The sequence below is a fragment of the Seriola lalandi genome, unplaced genomic scaffold (genome assembly GCF_002814215.2).
Source record: "Seriola lalandi dorsalis isolate HSWRI2012SDOR001 ecotype SW California unplaced genomic scaffold, Sedor1 jcf7180002054682, whole genome shotgun sequence".
NCBI classification, from domain to species: Eukaryota; Metazoa; Chordata; class Actinopteri; order Carangiformes; family Carangidae; genus Seriola; species Seriola lalandi.
Genome location: NW_019525235.1, coordinates 2,614,139 through 2,632,842, shown reverse-complemented (window position 1 = coordinate 2,632,842; position 18,704 = coordinate 2,614,139). Strand labels below are relative to the sequence as shown.

The window sequence follows — 18,704 nt, the reverse complement described above, 5'->3', positions numbered from 1 at the left end:
TCCTCCCGCACACCCCCTCCCACTCCTTTTCCTTTCTCTCTTCCCTCCTCTCACATGCTCACTCAATCTCTCGCTCCCCTTCCCTCCCCTCCCTCTCCTCCCCTCTTTCTTTATCTTTCAGCCCCTCCATCTCATTTCTCTCTCCGTCTCCCTCCCTCCACTCCTCCCCCGCCCACAGCTCTTTCTCCTTCTCTCCATACCTCCCTCCCTCTCTTTTCTCTCTCACACACACACACACACACACACACACACAGACACACACATACACGCTTTCAAATACACACCCAGTCTCTTTCCTTTTCTTTCTCACAAACACACAGTCTGTCTCTGTCTGACTACTTTAAAAGCAGTAATTATAAATGACGTGGTTATCAGGGCATCCAGGTCTACTCCCCTCTCCCAACACACACATACACACACACACACTCACACATGTGCACACACATAGATACACACACACCTTTATTCCTGCAATATCACTATCTCCTCTTCCTTTTTCCCTTTTCTCCATCTACTCTTTTCTTTTCTCTTTGTATTCTGTCAGGAAAGGAGGCAGCTCTTGCTTGCATGGCACAGAGTGAAGACTAGTGTATAGTCTGAAAAGAAAGCAGGAGTGAGAGCTGTTCTCTATACATTTCATACCAGTTAGATTCACCTGAAACCAGTGGCCTACAAATACTCACTTCTCATTTACCACAGAGAGTCAGTTTGATCATACCACAATTTTTTCCTCACAGTTTCACTGTTCCGCTTTCACATGCGGCAGGGTAAACATGTGCATGTGGGTCTGAAACACTTCCGAACCATACAATTATGTTAGCAAGTCTTATGCATCGGTCTGGAATACAGAATGAGCTCGAAGCTCAATCGAATGTCTGTTATGGATATGAGACTGCCTGCTGGCATATATCATCTTGTTAAGGAAGCCCAGTGTGGCAGGCATTATGAAGTCGGCTACAGGGAGAGTCTCTGAGTGTAAAGCTGAGACACTTTGCTCCTCATGAATGGGACAGATAGCTCCAGTGATGAGCTGACTTTGGTCAGCCAGGCTGCCCCGGGACCCCACAGGAAGTGCTGAGGACAGTCCACGGAAGTCAACTTCCTGGCTGGACCTGCATCCCTTGTTGTGTTCTTTATTATTCTAAAGCCTGTCAAGGAAGGAAGTGGGGTGCTAACACAGATCTGCTTTATCTTCTAAATCTAATGTTCTGTGGATTCAGAGCAAAGAAAAAAGGCGTAGTCCGAATGCATATTTCACAGAGTTACCCTGAAAAAAATGATCTTAGTAGTCTCCTTGAGTCTTGGGAAAGAAGACTGTATAGCTTATAGTGTCAAAACTAAATAACATCAGCATTTCAATATTACGGCCACAGAAAACCTTTTGTTTGTATTAATAGGAACGTTACCAATATCATGAAGCTACAATGGGGAAATGGGGTTATATGAGGAAACATTGTGAAAGGCGGGTTTTGTAACAACGGAATAATAATAAAAAAAAAAAAAACTAAACACAGAGATATATTACTGCTTCTACTTTTTCTGACTTATGTTGTATGTTTTCTTCCAGGAGGAGGAGAGTAGCCGCTTGGTGCGTACCTACCCCAAGATGACTGAAGGCCAAGTGGATGTGGGCACGCAGACGGAGCCTGTGGTGGTGCTATCTCTGGCTCAGGCAGCTGTTCTTGGCCTCATCTCCCAGAATGAAATCTTTGGGGCCACCATTGCTCCTAATGGCTTTTACACTGGGGAGCCCAGAGAGTGCCCCCCTCCTCCACCTGAGGCAATGGAGTACGAGTACGCTGACCAGCTGATAGGGGCCAACGGGGACTACCTGGCTGAGCCTGCTGGGGAGCCGGAGCCCCAGCCCCACTGTAGTGAAAGAAGACGGCCCGGGCCCCGTGGGAGGACCAAAAGGCTCAGGAATGAAGGAGAATTAGGGGGTCATCCACACAAAGCTCCAAGTCCGCAGGCTCAGGTTAAAGGTGAAAGACTTGACACTGATACCCCTCCTTCCTGCATTCACATGAACAGCAGGCGTACTCCTGGCAAGTCGGAGGATCCACTCACCCAACAAGAGTCTCTGAAAGAAGAGCAGGCCTGCGGAAACTGTGTGTCATGTGTGAGAGATACACCCAGGCCACAGACAGACGGACAACCAGAACAGGAACAAGAGGAAAGCTCTCGTAGAGACAGAGAGAGGAAGGAAGAGGAGCTGGTGGTGGCGGAGGAAGAAGAGGAAGAAGCACTAAACCTTAAGACCGGCGGAGACACTGGCAGTCCTCTGGAGAGCCGATATTACGAGTCCAATGAGGTGGCCTATGAGTCGGCTGACATGCCCCTGCCAGGGGAGTATGAGGAGAACGGCCAGGCCATGCTGTGGTCAGACCCAGAGGGTCTTGCCAGGCGAATGCAGATTGACCGGCTGGACATCAACGTACAGATCGATGAATCTTACTGCGTAGATGTGGGAGAGGGTTTGAAACGCTGGAAGTGTCGCATGTGTGAGAAGTCCTACACATCCAAATACAACCTTGTCACTCATATCCTGGGCCATAACGGAATTAAGCCCCATGAATGTCTACACTGTGGAAAACTCTTCAAGCAGCCGAGCCACCTCCAGACTCACCTGCTCACCCACCAGGGAACCCGACCTCACAAGTGCACAGTTTGTGAGAAGGCCTTCACGCAGACCAGCCACCTGAAGAGGCACATGCTACAGCATTCTGACGTCAAGCCCTACAGCTGTCGCTTCTGCGGCCGTGGCTTCGCTTACCCCAGTGAGTTAAGGACCCACGAGAACAAACACGAGAATGGTCAGTGCCACGTCTGCACCCAGTGTGGTCTGGAGTTCCCGACCTACGCGCACCTGAAGCGTCACCTGACCAGTCATCAGGGCCCTACCACATACCAATGCACAGAGTGCCACAAGTCCTTCGCTTACCGCAGCCAGCTGCAGAACCACTTGATGAAGCACCAGAACGTGCGGCCCTACGTTTGCCCTGAGTGTGGCATGGAGTTTGTCCAGATCCACCACCTCCGACAACACGCTCTCACTCACAAGGTACTGGCAGCGCACGCCCTCACACTTAAGGTATTGAAACATGGTGATGTGCCTTTGTCTACAAATTTATATGATCAAAGCCAAACCAAAAGTGGACAGGCCTCATGCAACCATACAACATCACTAAACCTTTATTTAAAACACAGAAAAACAAATTCTAACCATATAAGGAATTTACGAAATGAGGGAAATATTTTAGCTTCTTTACTCAGTCATCTGTATGAATCCTCATAGAAAAAAATGGAGGACATACTGCACACTTGCATCAGTCTTTTTTTCCAAAACCAGTTGCTTTGTAAACATAGTCATCAAAGGCCTTGAGTTGTTTTGTGTGGCTCAACCCCCCACTTGCATGTGTTTTGTGTTGTGTGACATTCGGAGAGCTACTTCCCTTTGTCTCATGGTTCACTCTGGTCTTTCTCTCCATTTCAATACAGTCTGTTTTATTCTATAGGAAAAAAACATTCCTTTTCAGGCATTTGCTTTTGTTTAATATTAAACTAAAATAAACACAAAAAATGAAAGTTTATTCTTTCCTTTGTTAGACTTTTTCCACTCCATCTTTCAACACTTGGGGGGGCTAATGTAATCTACATGAGTTGGATCAAAAGCCAGAATGCAAATGCTGAAAACACATGCGACACACGGAAGCAACTTATGTTTCCTCCCTATGATTCATTATATATTTTCCTCTAAACCATATACTTAGCCAAATTAATTAGAAGAACCAAACAATTTATTTTGTTTCCCCCTAGGGTATGAAAGAATTCAAGTGTGACGTCTGTGCCAGAGAGTTCACCCTGTCTGCCAACCTGAAGAGACACATGTTGATCCATGCCAGTGTGAGGCCCTTCCAATGCCACGTCTGCTTCAAGACCTTTGTCCAGAAGCAGACTCTTAAAACACACATGATTGTCCACCTGCCGGTCAAGCCTTTCAAATGCAAGGTGAGTGAAGCAAGTGGACTTTTACATCAAGTCAAACTCGGTCCCATGGGGTTACTAACTGTTGTGCTCTTGTATGTCAGGTGTGCGGAAAGTCGTTCAACAGAATGTACAACCTCCTCGGCCACATGCATCTCCATGCCGGCAGCAAGCCCTTCAAGTGCCCTTACTGCACCAGCAAGTTCAACCTGAAGGGCAACCTTAGCCGACACATGAAGGTCAAACATGGCATCATGGATGCCTCAATAGATGGACAAGGTGAGTAGCTTCATCAGCTGTCCTTAATTACACTCTCTACTTTGAAATAGATGCAGCTACTTGATGATGAAATTTGAATTTGTTGATGATTTATGTGTGGCAAATTTCCTATTGGGACTTCTCAGTGGGTTTCATGTCGCATTATTGTCACTCAGTCTGTCCCTAATGCACTTTGACTCAGCATGTACTGTAATCTAGTGGCCAAGTGTTTTGATGTTTCTCTGTCACTCCCTCCCTGTGTGTTTAGTAAATATAGAAGTGCCTGGATTAGACATGCCTGTCTCTATCAGCGGAGACTGATACTGAGGCAGGGGAGGAGGGGCAATCTACTGGCTGTCCTCAGTGAGGCTGGTGTCTTTAGGAGGGGCTCTGTAAGTGTTATTAAGGACAGAGTGGGTTCATGTTTGCGTCTTTGTTTCTTTCTTCAGAACCCCCCCAAGACACAGAAGGCCAAGAGGACTATGAGGAGGAGAGCTTTGAATTCAGTGAGCGAGAAAACCGGGCTAACAACAACAACACACCGGACATTGCTAAACTATCTCAAATGGAGTATTACAGCACCTATGGGAAGGGCACAGGGCGCTTCAGTACTGCATGAATTATTAAAATGACCCCAAATTGAATACAAGTGTGAACTAATGAAAACAGGATTCTTTTCTTGTTTTGTTTTTTGTTGATGTTGTTGTTAAAGGCATAGTGTTTGGGTTGTTCTTCAAGGACATGAAGAATCCCAGCAAACTGCACATTCATATGCACTGGAATCACTCGTAATGCTACAAAATTTGGAAATGTATACTTTTTACCTGATTACATATTTTTCACCTCTAAAACACTGCAAATCTACTGAATACATATATTATATTTGAGAAAATAAAGAAAAAATAGGAGCATTTAGGTAAAAAAAATTAAATAAATCTATATAAATACGTATATGTTGTCAGTTGCTAAAAAAACAGGAACATCATCTGAGCCTAATTTGGAAAAGCACATTTTTAGCTACAAGCATAAAAACATATGGTGATGTTATACTGCACTTACTCATTCACACAATTGCAGTCCCTCTCAGGCTGCTGGGGTAAACTAAGGTGAAGGGTTAAAGAAGGGAACAAGTATTACTCCTCTTTTCACTTGCCAAAGCTTTTCAAGTTGCAAAGGTTAACAATTCACTTTGATTTATACTGTGAAATTAAATTTGAGGTCTGAGAAACGATTGAAATTCCATTGGATTTGCAATCTGTGTTTTATTGTATATTATTGTACAGAATGTATCAGTCCTCTTGTATGTTGGCTGGTACTGTAATCAGTGCGTTGCACTGAGGACCACTGTGTCTACTTTTTAGGTTTCTGCATTAACAAGCATCACCCTGTATTGATCTCTAGTCTATGAATGTAATTGTTTCTGTGGAATGTTTTAAGATACTAATGAAAAGAAATTCAAAATACCCTTTTTGATGGATAGGACCCCTTTACCAAAGAATTGGATCAAATCTTGCAGCTATGGGCAATGTCAGTCTCTTTTCCTTGATGTTGTGTAGAGATGGTACATTGGATTTCTTGGGGTCCAGTCAAAGACCTCATGAAATTGCATTCAGGTTCCCCTCCCACCCATCTGTAGATCTCTTCAAAAGATTACCACAGAGAACGGACTGTGGTACAGCTTCTCTTTCAACAAACCTCACCATTTTCCCCTAAACACGTCTTCACAAGACTGCAGTATTTTTCAAAAGCAATGCAAACCCTGCATTCACATTGCAGTTGTTTTTTTTTGTTTTGTTTTTTTGAATGGATGAATCTCAACAAGAATTGTCCCAAAAAACTCGGACAGAAATATTAAGTGCCCCAGTGTGTCTGCGAGAGCGTGCCATCCATCATGCTGTACACTGGTCTCGAGTGATGAACGACAACCTCCCAACATGTGACAGGGCCATGGACCTCATGGAAAATGATTTGGGAAATGCTCAATATATTCAGTTTCCCAGTGCTTAGCTTTTCAAACTTGTAACCTGCAAACAAGGTATCCATTTGCAATGTTGATATAGCGCATTTATAATAAAAATGCTCATTTTTGTGCGTTTCTCAGCTTCTGTGTTCACTCATCGCTGTTTCAGTGATGATACAAAGGGGAAGATGTTCAGCTTCAATGGCTTTCTGTATTAGACATTAGTGTGGAGATAATGTGGATAGAAATGTTATGTACAATGTTGTGTACCAGACAATACTGTAAAATAATAAATTTATTTACCTTTAAAAAAATGGTTGCACTTTCATTGTTGTTCAAAGAGAAAAATACTAGTAATAAGTGAATCAAACAAGGGGTTTATTGGCAAATATGTTTGACACAGGCTTCAGTCCTGCCCAAGGCATTACACAGTACTGAATACAGTATTTCACATTACAAAAATAAAACCTTGTAAATAAGAGGACAGATTGTGAGGGAGGCATCAGGTGGAAGGACATCTCTCAACTGTTTAATAACCTAATAGAACACTAAATAATCCCATAGACAGTACTTTTTTTTCCTTCAGACAAAATGCAAGTGGAGTTTATTGACCTTTAAGTTAAAAATGAGGTACAAAAAACAGAAGAGTGACATTGCCATCTCCAGGCCAACTATATTCTTCCTTCACTTGCCGAGGGCTTTATCCAGATTTGTCTTGATGGCATCGAGGAAGTCTGTAGTATTGACGTAGTGCTCGTTCAGCTTGACACTGAGAAGATAAGACAGAGCAGATCAGAAATTTCAATGCTACGCTTGGGGAAACAAGACAATAAAACACAACAGCAACACAATTATTATTAAAAAAAAAAAAAAAAAAAAATATATATATATATATATACATATATACATACTTTTTTTTATTTTTTATTAGGGTTTAGCATTGTTTAATGTTGCTGGTTAATAAAAGCATTATCATTACTAAAATATTAGCAACTTTATTAAACACAGTATGACTCGCTACTACAATTTTTAAACATAGCTGTCCTCCTGTATTTACGTGTCTAGTGTCCAGAGAATAACGCCTTCATCAACAAAAATAACATCCAATCATTGGCAGATGTGTAAGCTGCAATGTCTAATGGATGAAAAATTCTTGAAAGAAAAAAAGATAGAGACAGGGCAGCAACTAATAAATAATCTAGAAAAGATATCAGTCATGTGTAGGAACAAGTTGGTGAACAAGACAGCACATACAGTACCTTCACCAGGGCTGCCCAACCCTTAAGTAAGGGTTTAATAAAATGTTTTCAAAAAATCTTTCATCTGTACCTGGATCTAGATGGACAATCATGCAATACATGTGCAGTTTGTTCTTCTTCATTCATGTGAAAATGTTCATTTGAAATACGCAAAAATGCACTTTTGATGATGATATTAAGAATCCTCTAAAATCTCCTGGATCCACATTTTGAACTGCAACAAAAACACCAATCAATTTTTTCTTGGACCATGGCCTCACATTCCAAACTTCATTGATATCAGCGGTGTTTTTCAGATATTCAGCTAACAAACAAATTAACAGTAACAAAAACAGTACTTCTCTGGCAGGGGCATGAAACTTCTCAAACATGCTCAAAGATGAGGGCATGTTTGGGGCACGGTTTCAAGTTTCCAACCTGTATTACATGCTGGCAGATTAGAATCAGGGTAAGAAACACTCCGTCTTATGTAAGTGTTTCACGCTGATGGTGGTGGTCTAATCAAAGGGAATATTTTCATCTAAAGTTAAAAGAAGGAGATCTGCCTGTAAAAGCACTAATCATTATTTATTTTAAGTGCAATTATAGGCTTAATGTCCCAAAACATGAAGATGCTTCATGGACTAAACGATACATAATTCAAATTAGACCTGCAACTAATGATTATTTGCATTACTGATAAATCTACAAGTTATCTTCTCAAATTAATTGGTTTATAAAATGTCAGACTACAGTAAAAAAAAAAAATAAATAAAAAATGCTCTTACATTTACAATTTTTCAGAGGCCAATGTCACATCGGCAAATTTTCTTGTTTTGTCTCACCAACAGTCCAAAACACAAAGATGTTCAACATACAGTTAGAAGCACATCCCCAAGTAAGAGGCTGAAACGATGGTTATGTTTGGTATTTTTGCTTTTTAAAAAAGCTTTTAGCTCCAGTTTAATCATATTCCCCATCATGGATTAAATGAAATATTGGACCTTCAATGTTCCTAATAATATCCTAATTTTCTACCGACTATGTCCAGTGCAAACAGAAACCTTATCTCCACAATAGTTTCCCTCATGCCTTTTATTCTACGTTTTTTAGGTGTGATGTTACATAGGTACCAAGAGTTTTCCACTCTTTATTTTTAGAGTTCTCTGGGGCCAGACCCTTCCTTACACCCTCAGACGCCTCCCAGGTAAAACATGGTTAGTTGTGTAACCATGCAGTACACCAAAGACATTTAAGTTTGTTATTTGATGCAATGATGACTCCATCCTAACTGAACTTGTTAAGGGTGTGCTTTCACGGACGTGCTGCATGACACCGAGTTGATTAAGATCCCTATTGGATATTTTCAGCACGTAGCTGAATCAATGAGGATGATCTGTAAACGAAACTAATGAATAGTGGCAAAAACTAGGTGTGTCTCATGAAATGACCATTGAGTGAACCATCATCATCACCATGATCTTTTTAAGTAGTAAAACTAAAGCGTTAACTGGGAAATAAACTTACTTGGAAAGGCCATGGATGCAGCCTGCGAGGTCCTTGGTCATTGTACCGCTCTCGACAGTCTCGACACAAACTCTCTCCAGTGTCTGGGAAAACCTGCAGACAAACAAAGACATTAAGAAAAGCCATGTCTCATCCAAGGGTCAGTATGTTTGCTATAATATTATACTTCTCTTACTTTATAAGGTCGGGATTGCCATCGAGTTTGCCACGATGCTCCAGGCCTCTGGTCCAGGCAAAAATGCTGGCAATGGGGTTGGTGCTGGTCGGCCTTCCCTGAAAGTAAAGTTGAGGACAATGTTAGCTTTTTAACTACAAGACAGGTATTCTTATAAATAATTCTGAATGCAGAGCATCAATTGTAATGCTAGTATTGGGCATCTATGGATACTTCTTACTCTCGATTTTCACCACATGATGGCAGTATAACTCCACAGATTGCATGGTGTGTTTGCTACGCCATAATTTGGCCTCTCACATTTTCTGTTTTGTTACCCAGCTGAGATGCTTTCCAATAGGTGACTGACAGAACTGTGATGGTTACTAACCTTCTGGTGCTCACGGTAGTGCCTGGTCACAGTGCCATGGGCAGCCTCAGCCTCAATAGTCTTGCCATCAGGGCACACGAGAACTGATGTCATCAGTCCCAGAGAGCCAAAACCTATAACGGGAAACACAAAATCCTGCTTTAGTGCAACCCACAACTGCTCAAAAACTGGCGAGTGCTTCAAGCACTTGTAGGTTTCACTATTTTGTGGGAACATAATTTCCGAAGAGGCAGAGGAGTTTTCCAAATATCTCACCCTGTGCAAGGATATCAGACTGAACATCTCCATCGTAGTTCTTGCAAGCCCACACAAAGGCTCCAGAAGACTTAAGCACTTGGGCGACCATATCATCAATAAGCCTGTGCTCATACCAGATCTTCAATTTGTCAAACTCAGGCTTGTAGTTCCTGTAGAAAGCAAATACAATCTAAAGCGACTTTTTTTCTTCGATTTTCAAAAATACTTAAATAAAGTGTATACATGTACAAAAACAAATACTATGGTGTTTATATGTCAACAAAAATATGAACAAAAAAAAATAAAAGTTTTAAATAAACTCATGAGTTTGTGAAGCCAAAAAGGGGACCAATCAAACCATGAGAGAGGACACTCACTTTTCAAAGATATCCTGAAAGATGTCTTTAAACCTGCCATCGTAGGCTTTAAGAATGGTGTTCTTTGTGCTCATGTACAGGGGCCACTTCTTGCCAATAGCATACTGGAAGCAGCTGTGTGCAAAGCCTGTAATAGACTGTTGGAAGAAAAATAAAAACTGTTCATGAATGCTGTAGGTTTTATCAGTAGTAAAGAGGTTAACAACCGTCCTCTTGACAAATTGAGAGTCACCTACTATGACCTCTGATGTTGTTAAATTAAACACACCCGCTCAGACGAAAGCAACCAAAACAGTAGCGAAGCAGGTTGAAAAGCGGTTAGTCTACTGCAGCAAGTGTTGTGTTAATTTTACAAAAAGCCTTAGGCAGAATTTAACAGCACTATCAGGTTATCTTCAAGCATGAAAAAGTAAATAAAAAAATAAAAAAATGAAGCTTAGGTATTGCAGTGTCATAGTAATGAGGGATTACAGCCTAAGTACCAACAATCCAAATAAACGTATGAATTAAAGGAGGTTTTTATGAATATTTTTAAAGCTTGTTGCTTTAAAAATGAAGAAAAGGTCCCACACACCGTTTGTAGCCTTTACCTACGGCACTTCATTTGCAGGGAGACATTTCAAATCTGACCGGCATCTTACTCAAGTATGTGGGACTTTTTGTTTTCTTTTATGCAGAGAGTGGTTTTTAAGACACAACATTTACATAGAGCACAGAAGGGGAATCTTTTGTCTTGAGGTGATAATAACTTAAAGTAATTTCTTATTGTTGACATAGAGCTCCACTGTTGTCAAAACACTATTAAAACACATCAATGAGCAACACGGTTGTGCTGGGCGACATGCTCCTGTTATTATGAAAATGGGCACTGCAGTTTATTTGGAGTTGATCGCACATACAGTACATTGCCATAATATTCACTAGTGCACAAATTCAATGGCAGCAAATGGGGTCAATAAATACACTATTTACTCCTGTTTTGCCCATTTTCTAAACCCGTTTTTAAAAATGAAAGTATTTATTCCTGACCCGTTTAACAAGATTTACATCTGCAGTAGGAAAAAAAATGGACCTGGGGATGGGAGCCACAGTCACGGTGGGGTAATCAAAAAGTATTCAGAGAGGGACTAACACGATGTTGCAGTTTGTTTTTATTTTATGGGAGTTGTTGACAACAACAACCATTGAGAGCATCTCCAACCTTCCATTAAATGTATTCTCACCTCATCCGTGTTGTACATGCCCATTCCACAGCCACCAGCAGGAAAGTCATAGACCTCCCATTCCTTGCCTGCACTTCCATCAGCAGGTGAGAAGATAATCTTGAATTTGCCGGGCTTGTCTACAACAAAGTCCGTTGCTCTGTACTGTTGAAAAAAGGCAACAAGTTTAATTAACCTTAAAAAATTGAAGAAAAAAAAATAAATAAATAAAAAAAAGCATTACATTATACGCTGATTTGCTACATTTTCTTCAGCATTTAGAGGAGACACACCTGATCACCAAAGGCATGTCTGCCGATGGTGATGGGCTGCGTCCAGCCTGGTACAAGCCGGGGAATGTTCTTGCAGATGATTGGCTCACGGAAGACGGTGCCACCCAGGATGTTCCTGATGGTTCCATTAGGGCTCTTCCACATCTTCTTCAGGCTGAACTCTATATATAAAAACATCCAAATTACTTTAAGAAATATGCTGGGGATTAGAAACCAACACAGGCATCAGTTCATCTAGAGCTGCACTGCCAATCAAATGTTTTTCCATCATCCTACATTTAACTATGCAGCATGCTCACCGTACAGCTGCTGTTAGTTTGCACATTGAAGAAGGGCATTTGACTAAAACATCTGTTCATTAATCAATCAATTAACTGGAGTGGCAGACTGGGCTTTTTAGCAATTGTAACCTCTCAGTAAAAAATTGTAGTAAAGCAGCAACCTCCTTATGTTTTGATGTCTGTTGTAGTGAGCCTTGTGTAGAAACCAACAAACCCTTTTCACTGAACATGCCATTGATATTCCTTTCTGCATAAGCATGCTAAGCTTTTTTTCCCCAATTAATCAAGAGTTCTTCCCACTTTCCAGAGACCTTTTTGATAGTGTATTTTTTCATGTAAATATTTTGTATTTTCTCTGCTGTTAAACTATTCTCTGCCTCAGTCTTTGTATTTAAGGGCTGGAAATGCAAAACGCTAATGGGACTCAATTACAGCTTTACAGAAGTTCAACCAGTTCAACTTACTGCGAGTACACACAAAATGTTACCATCTACTGTAAGACAAATACACTTTGTGTAGTCCCCTACACTGTCTTCCAAAACTTTTGACTGGCAGTGAATATTAATTCCTATCTGGCAGCAAGCCAAGGGGTGCAAGTCTAAACTACTCAAACTAGAATAGGATAATAAACCTTCCACTCTGGCTTCATCGGGTGTGATGGTGGCACATTTAACCGCCACATGGTACTTCTTAGTAGCCAGGGCAGAGTCGATGGTGACTTGGTCATCAGTCTGGTCACGGTAAGGCAGACCCAGGTCATAATACTTCAGCTCAACAGCAACATTGGAAAGGATGAGCTAAACAAACAAAACAAATATAAAAGAATTAGCATCTACAGCTTTATCTAACTACAGGAGTACACTGTTTTGCCGTTAAAAGAACCATTTCCAGTAATTTTTTTCTTCTGGGACTAAAAAATAAAAAATAAAAACCTGTCATGCAATGCATTCTGGGATCATTAACAGGAAATACTTGTCATCATAAATGTCAGAAAACATTCAAAGATTTTATCTCATGCTTCTCCACGTTTTCTTGCTGAGCCAACACACCATCTGCTCTCTCCCAGAGGCAATCAGCCAGAGACTGAATGAAACATCACAAAAGCTCCTCCCCTGCATCATACATACATAATCTTCCACATGACCCTCCCCTCACTACCACGTGTTAGTCTGTGATAAAAAAAATAGAGTCAGCCAGCGTGGGCTTTCCCTCCTCTGAGAGTCACACCAGTGTTTGTGTGTTTACCCATCCACCCCTGAACGCCACTTCATCACCTTTTCTTTGATGAACTCCCAGATGATCCTGGTCATCTCGTCTCCGTCCATCTCCACCACGGGCTGGGCCACTTTGATGCGTTTGTCGGCATCTGTCCATCATACATACAGAGGGGTTTGAGTATACCTGACTTTCCATTCACAACAAAATGCTTATTTATTCTAGGGTTAAAGACTCCTGAGCAACAATTATAAACACAGGAAACTACATTGATTGGAAAAAAAGAGATCCTGTTTTCATGCTATCTGCAGAGGACAGGCAGCATTTTCCATTTCCTGTTTCCCATTGCCTGATAATATCTGTGTCTCAGAAATAACCTGCAACAAACAATTAATCCTATTATCCATTAATCTGCCCATTATTTTCTCGGCGCAGATGCTACGTGCACCCATAGCCAACAATGCTATTTGCACCCAGGATGAATAGCCAATGTGGCTATTTACACCTGGGTTTTAGCCTCTCCTGGTTCACTTGAATGAGTCACACAGAGAGGTTCTGGTAGAAAGGCTTTCTAATGTTGTTAAAAGGTCTATTTTAACCCGAGTCCCGAACCAAGTAGATGTGTTGCCTAAACCTAACCAAACACCAATTGAAAACTCAATATAATAATCGCCTGACTTCCTAAAACATTTCTGTAAAAGTTTTTGATAAGCACCTGATAGTGGCAGATGTTTAGAACATTACCCGATATACGGCGCTTGCTTTCTTTAGACTGACTTATCAATTCTGAGTGTCTAACCAAAATGCATTGTTTATGTCTTCCTCATAAAACATTTGCAAAGCCAATTTTTGAAAGTAAATTTTTTCCTGCCGTCTGATTCTGGGTTCATGAAATAATGGCACTATCAAACGCTTGAGTGCATGCATGTGATCCAAAAAAAAAATTTAAAAAAAAAATCAGGACCTGCTAACTATAACACTGCTTTATGGTGGGATTAGTTGCCAAAAACTCCACAGGATACCTTTAATCTGTTGCAACCCTAATTATAAATTACACCCAGCAAATCCGAAAATACCAATTCAAGGTCTATAGTTACATCTTTGCTTAGATGATTAGTGATTTTACTCTTTATATTCAATCCATGGTTTTACTCCAAAGACCATAAATACCAGTTACAGGAAAAAAAACAGCAAAAAAAACCCCACCTTTTTTCAAAACTCATACATTACTACATGTTTAAAAAAAAAAAAAAAAAAAACAATCCCCAAGTTATTGTTGTAAAACACATCTAATTTTAACTTTAATAACAATAAGTGTGCTTTTTTACTTCAAGCCAACAATGACTTTTGAGAGTGATCGCTTAACTTCTTTGGTTTCCTATTGCATCAACGTAAATTAGTATCACTAATCATATCTGCTCTCATTCTGCTCCGAGTGCGAGTGTCCTGCCAGCAGGATCATTTTGGTGAATAGAAAAGTACAGGGGGAGGTGCTGCGGATCAAGTGACTCTCAGATTTCCCTGCCAAGTTAATGCTCCCCCACCGCTACCAAAGCCTTCCCACAATACTGCAAGTAAAAATAAGGTGTCGAGTTTTCCTTACAGTTAAGACTTTTAAATTTAATAAAAATCAAAAATCCACGTGGGTTTGTGAAGACTTTTGACCTAGTTGGGATTAAGAAGCCTTGGCAGCACCTGTCAAAACAGCTCGCACTCTATTCGACACATGAGCCCTGCAGACCACATATACACTGTGACCATGAGGCACTGAAAATAACCTCATAGCAAGGAGTAAATTGTGACCTTTATGTTACAATTATGTTACGCATAAAACAGACAAAGAAATAAAAGCAAAATTAACATCTCAGTGTTATTGGTCAGAGTGAACATTACATGCTCCTTAATTGGCTCAAAAGTCACCATCTGAGCCTTGTTAAGAAACTTTGTCACATGATCTACTGTGCCAAATGACAGAGGAAACTATGACAATCATTTTGTCTGGATTTTTATTTTGTTCCTCTGAGATGACTGAATTTACTCCACTGGGAATAGAAACCAGAGACCACTGTCCCTAATTTTACATTAATTGTATAGAGATTCTGTCATCAGAGGTGAAATGATAAGTGAAGAACTAATAAGAAAATGAACATACACTGTTTTCATAATTTCGTAACTCATAGTTACATCTCTTCTGTTGTAATGATGTGCTGATTTCCTTTGTGAAATCTTTTGTATTGTTGGTTGGACCACCAATTTGAAGAACTATCAGAAATATCAGGGGCATTTCTCTCCATTTCATAAACCAACTGAGTAACTGAGAAAGTAGTTGACAGATTAATCCATAAAAAATAAATTAAAAAAATCCCTAGCTGCTGCCCTATTCCTCATCAAGAGGTACTGAGGATTGAAAGCAGTCAAACTGTGACTAGAAATCAACTTTTTCAAAACTAGTACAGGTCATACAGTTTATGGTGTTTATGCGCTTGGCAGTAGAAATATTAATTGTTATTATCAGGAAAAAAAACATCTCATGAGCAGAGGTTGTGGACTGGATTTCTGTAGATTCAGTAACAACATTTTGTCCGTCTTTATCTACTACGGGAACAGCTGAGTCTCTGCCTCAGTGCATCATGGGCGAGTAATAATTTCTTATTCCTCTAACCTAAATCTGCTAAAACAGGACTCTACTATCACAGTGCAGGGGGGAGCTGAGTAGGTTATGTAACTTTGGAGCGTATCAACAAATGCTGGACGCTGAAGGGCAAGCTGAAACAAAAGTCATGTGGGCCTGCCTGCCACATCATTTGCACATGCATTGGGGATAAGTTTGCAAGATTTTTTTCCTTGTTGCACTGGAGCTTGAGACGAAGCTAGACAGTAGTAGAAATAAGCAACCAACCAGGTATAATTTGGTACATCTAAAGCATTGCACAGGAGATCATACTACAATCCAAAGCTTAGCAGTGGTGGTTTTGACAGGAATATTCAAACAATATACTGCAAATAGAAAAACAGCAAATGGAAAAACAGACGAGTAAGCAAATAGTTTTAGTCTATAGACTTGATTTGGACATTCAAAATGTTTTTATACTGGTGGCAATATGATGCCTTGGTTCAGTAGTCATAGCAAACACTTTTTATACCCTAATTTGAGTATAAAAACTCTGAAACCCTTGCCATAACTCAATTGGCTGTATAAGAATTAACCTGAAATTTATTGCCAACTTTCAGTATTTAGCAGTTTTAAATACCCTGTCTGTAGCACAGGGCACTTACAACTAATTTTAAATGGAACTGTGATGGATTCTGAGGTTTTTACTATGAGTCAATATTACCTGTGCACCACACATTAGTGGCAGGTAGTCAAAGGCAATCTAAAACAATGTGTGCCTTGACAATATGACCTGAATAACCTCTGGTTATGTGTCCTCTGTGGTTAACTTTCAACTCAGACAGGCCTTAAACCCTTTCAGTTTTAATCTTACACCAAGAAAAGTCATTCACAAGTTATACAAAATGACTAAAATGTGGCAGGCAAGAATGAAGACATTTGTAAGAAGGTTAGTTAATTAACTATTCAACTGAAGACAGACAAAAGAAAATGCAAGGCTTTGAAGTTTGTTGATTAAAGTTGGGGACTGACAGCAACATTACACCTTTCATCTCTGTAAATCCACAGCCAAGAAACAGCATGTTGGCCAATTTTACGAGCAGTGTGAAATTTAAAAGGGCATGTAATTGCAGCAAAGGACTGCCGGCAAAGACAATGCAACTTGTGACTGCAATAAAAAGGAAGCAATCAACCGGGTCAATCTTCTATTCCTGGTCTGGAAAAACATCTTATTTAGTCTCAAAGACTGGAATAGGATTTCCATCCTAGATGATTCTGAATGAAACACTTGAATGGATGTTTTCACATATTTCACACCTATTGCAAGTATCTACAGGATTGTTTTTCACTGTGTTTTAGAGCAGTGCACTTCACTTAAAGAGCATGAGTTGTTTTATCTACCTGAGACATTCCTGTGCAACTATCATTCCCCACAGACAGGTAGGTACACTTCAAAGCTCAAATGACATATTGGTTCAATCACACCGAGCCTAAGCGCCCTTCAACTGACCCACTGCTTTATCAACACAAACTGGTAGTACTAGTATGCTTTGCATAGAGACTTGTATCTGCAATACCAGAGCTTAAAGTTGCAAATTCATGCTGTATGAATTCTTTTAGAAATGTCTGCACAGCCCACGTGATAAATCTGGATCCCTGCTCCAAATGAAAGACAAAAAAAGCAACAGATTTAGGTTGGTCTCCTAGCAATAGTTTGAAAAGAAAAAAGGAAAAAGTGAAATTTGTAGATCTTTACAACACATAAAAGTAACAAGCCACACAGTGTTTTACAGTTAAATGCTAGGGTCAGATGTGGTAAAATATGCGGCTCCTAGCAATAGTCTGGATGTAACCCAGATGGAAAATATTATGTAGGACAGATCGAGCACTGGCAGCCATTGCTCTCTATAGTGGAGTCTCGTATGCTGTGGCTGACCTTGGCAAAAGTTTTTCCAAGTCAAAAGTTGCACTAATAAGCTGGAGGCTGAGGAGCAACTCATCATTTTCGACTTAGACACCCGTTTTGACTTGTTTTTTAACGATGGTTAAAAGTATATTCTGCCTCAGTGACGGGCGATGACATTTCCGCACATACAGCAAAAAAAAAAAAAAAAGGGAAGATTCATTTGATTCATCTGCTGCTGCTTCTTGCAAAAGCGAAAGTCTCCTTGACTTATTTGTTTCTTAGCGCGGCACAGCGGAGAGAAAACTTTCCCTATCACACTTATGTTGTCAGTGGGTTTTATTCAGTCAATGGTTCATTCATTTTTATCAACACATATCTTCACTTTGCCACAGGCTGTTCCTCAAAGTTTGGTTCGGGAAGACAAAGACCGCTGTCCCCGGCCGGACGTTTCGCTGTCTCAACCCCTATCTCTGTCGACGTTTACGGGCGCCTCATTGTTTTAACAACCCGCACTTAACCAACCACACTACAAACATTACCAGAGCACCGTTGCCCCTGAGCTCAAAAAACCAATTAAAGCTGTTAACAGCATCACAGTTGGCTAGCAGCGCACACAGGTCGGCTAGCATGGCTGCGTTAGCTCGGCGCCACTGGCTTCAAACGGACGGTTGATTTTGTCACTCTATTACTAAGGCAATATTACACCAGTTTGCCTAATTTAACTAGAGGCATACTGAAAAGCGCCATCTTAACACATAGGTAGCAGTTAACCGTCAACATCATGATGCTGAAGATGACCCCTGTTATCTCTATCTTCACTCACAGTTTCTTTGTTGCAAAGTCTGGCAGTTTGCAGCCGGCGCAAGCACCGCGGGGTTTCTGGAAAAGGCAGCACCAGCAGACCTCGAAAGAGAGCTGAGGACTTTCAAGTATCCAGCCATGTCTCTGCGGCCGAAGTCACTTTACGGTGAAACACTCGACGAAACTCAGAGGGAAGAGAGGGCAAACCGTTCCGAGGCTCCCTGCAATATAGTGAGCTGCAGCAACAGCACCGCCCTTCTGCCCCCTCC

The 18,704-nt window shown here is 40.7% G+C and overlaps 2 protein-coding genes across 2 annotated transcripts in view; one reads left to right on the top strand and one right to left on the bottom strand.

The window, feature by feature from the left end:
- znf710a (zinc finger protein 710a) overlaps positions 1–6,516 on the top strand; it is a 7,420-nt gene extending 904 nt beyond the window's left edge. The window contains exons 2-5 of the mRNA XM_023422427.2: positions 1,568–3,061; positions 3,817–4,008; positions 4,089–4,263; positions 4,692–6,516. Coding sequence (XP_023278195.1) covers positions 1,568–3,061; positions 3,817–4,008; positions 4,089–4,263; positions 4,692–4,861 — 2,031 coding nt within the window. The 3' untranslated portion in view covers positions 4,862–6,516. The remainder of the gene's footprint in view (positions 1–1,567; positions 3,062–3,816; positions 4,009–4,088; positions 4,264–4,691) is intronic.
- A 43-nt stretch (positions 6,517–6,559) lies between these two features.
- idh2 (isocitrate dehydrogenase (NADP(+)) 2) lies at positions 6,560–18,669 on the bottom strand. The gene is made up of 11 exons (XM_023422428.2): positions 18,458–18,669; positions 13,177–13,268; positions 12,534–12,699; positions 11,622–11,782; positions 11,350–11,493; positions 10,127–10,263; positions 9,768–9,919; positions 9,513–9,625; positions 9,143–9,240; positions 8,968–9,060; positions 6,560–6,971 (listed from the first exon to the last, which is right to left on the bottom strand). The coding sequence occupies exons 1-11, from the start codon at positions 18,573–18,575 to the stop codon at positions 6,887–6,889; spliced, it is 1,359 nt and encodes a 452-aa protein (XP_023278196.1). The 5' UTR covers positions 18,576–18,669; the 3' UTR covers positions 6,560–6,886.
- Positions 18,670–18,704: the final 35 nt, after the last annotated feature.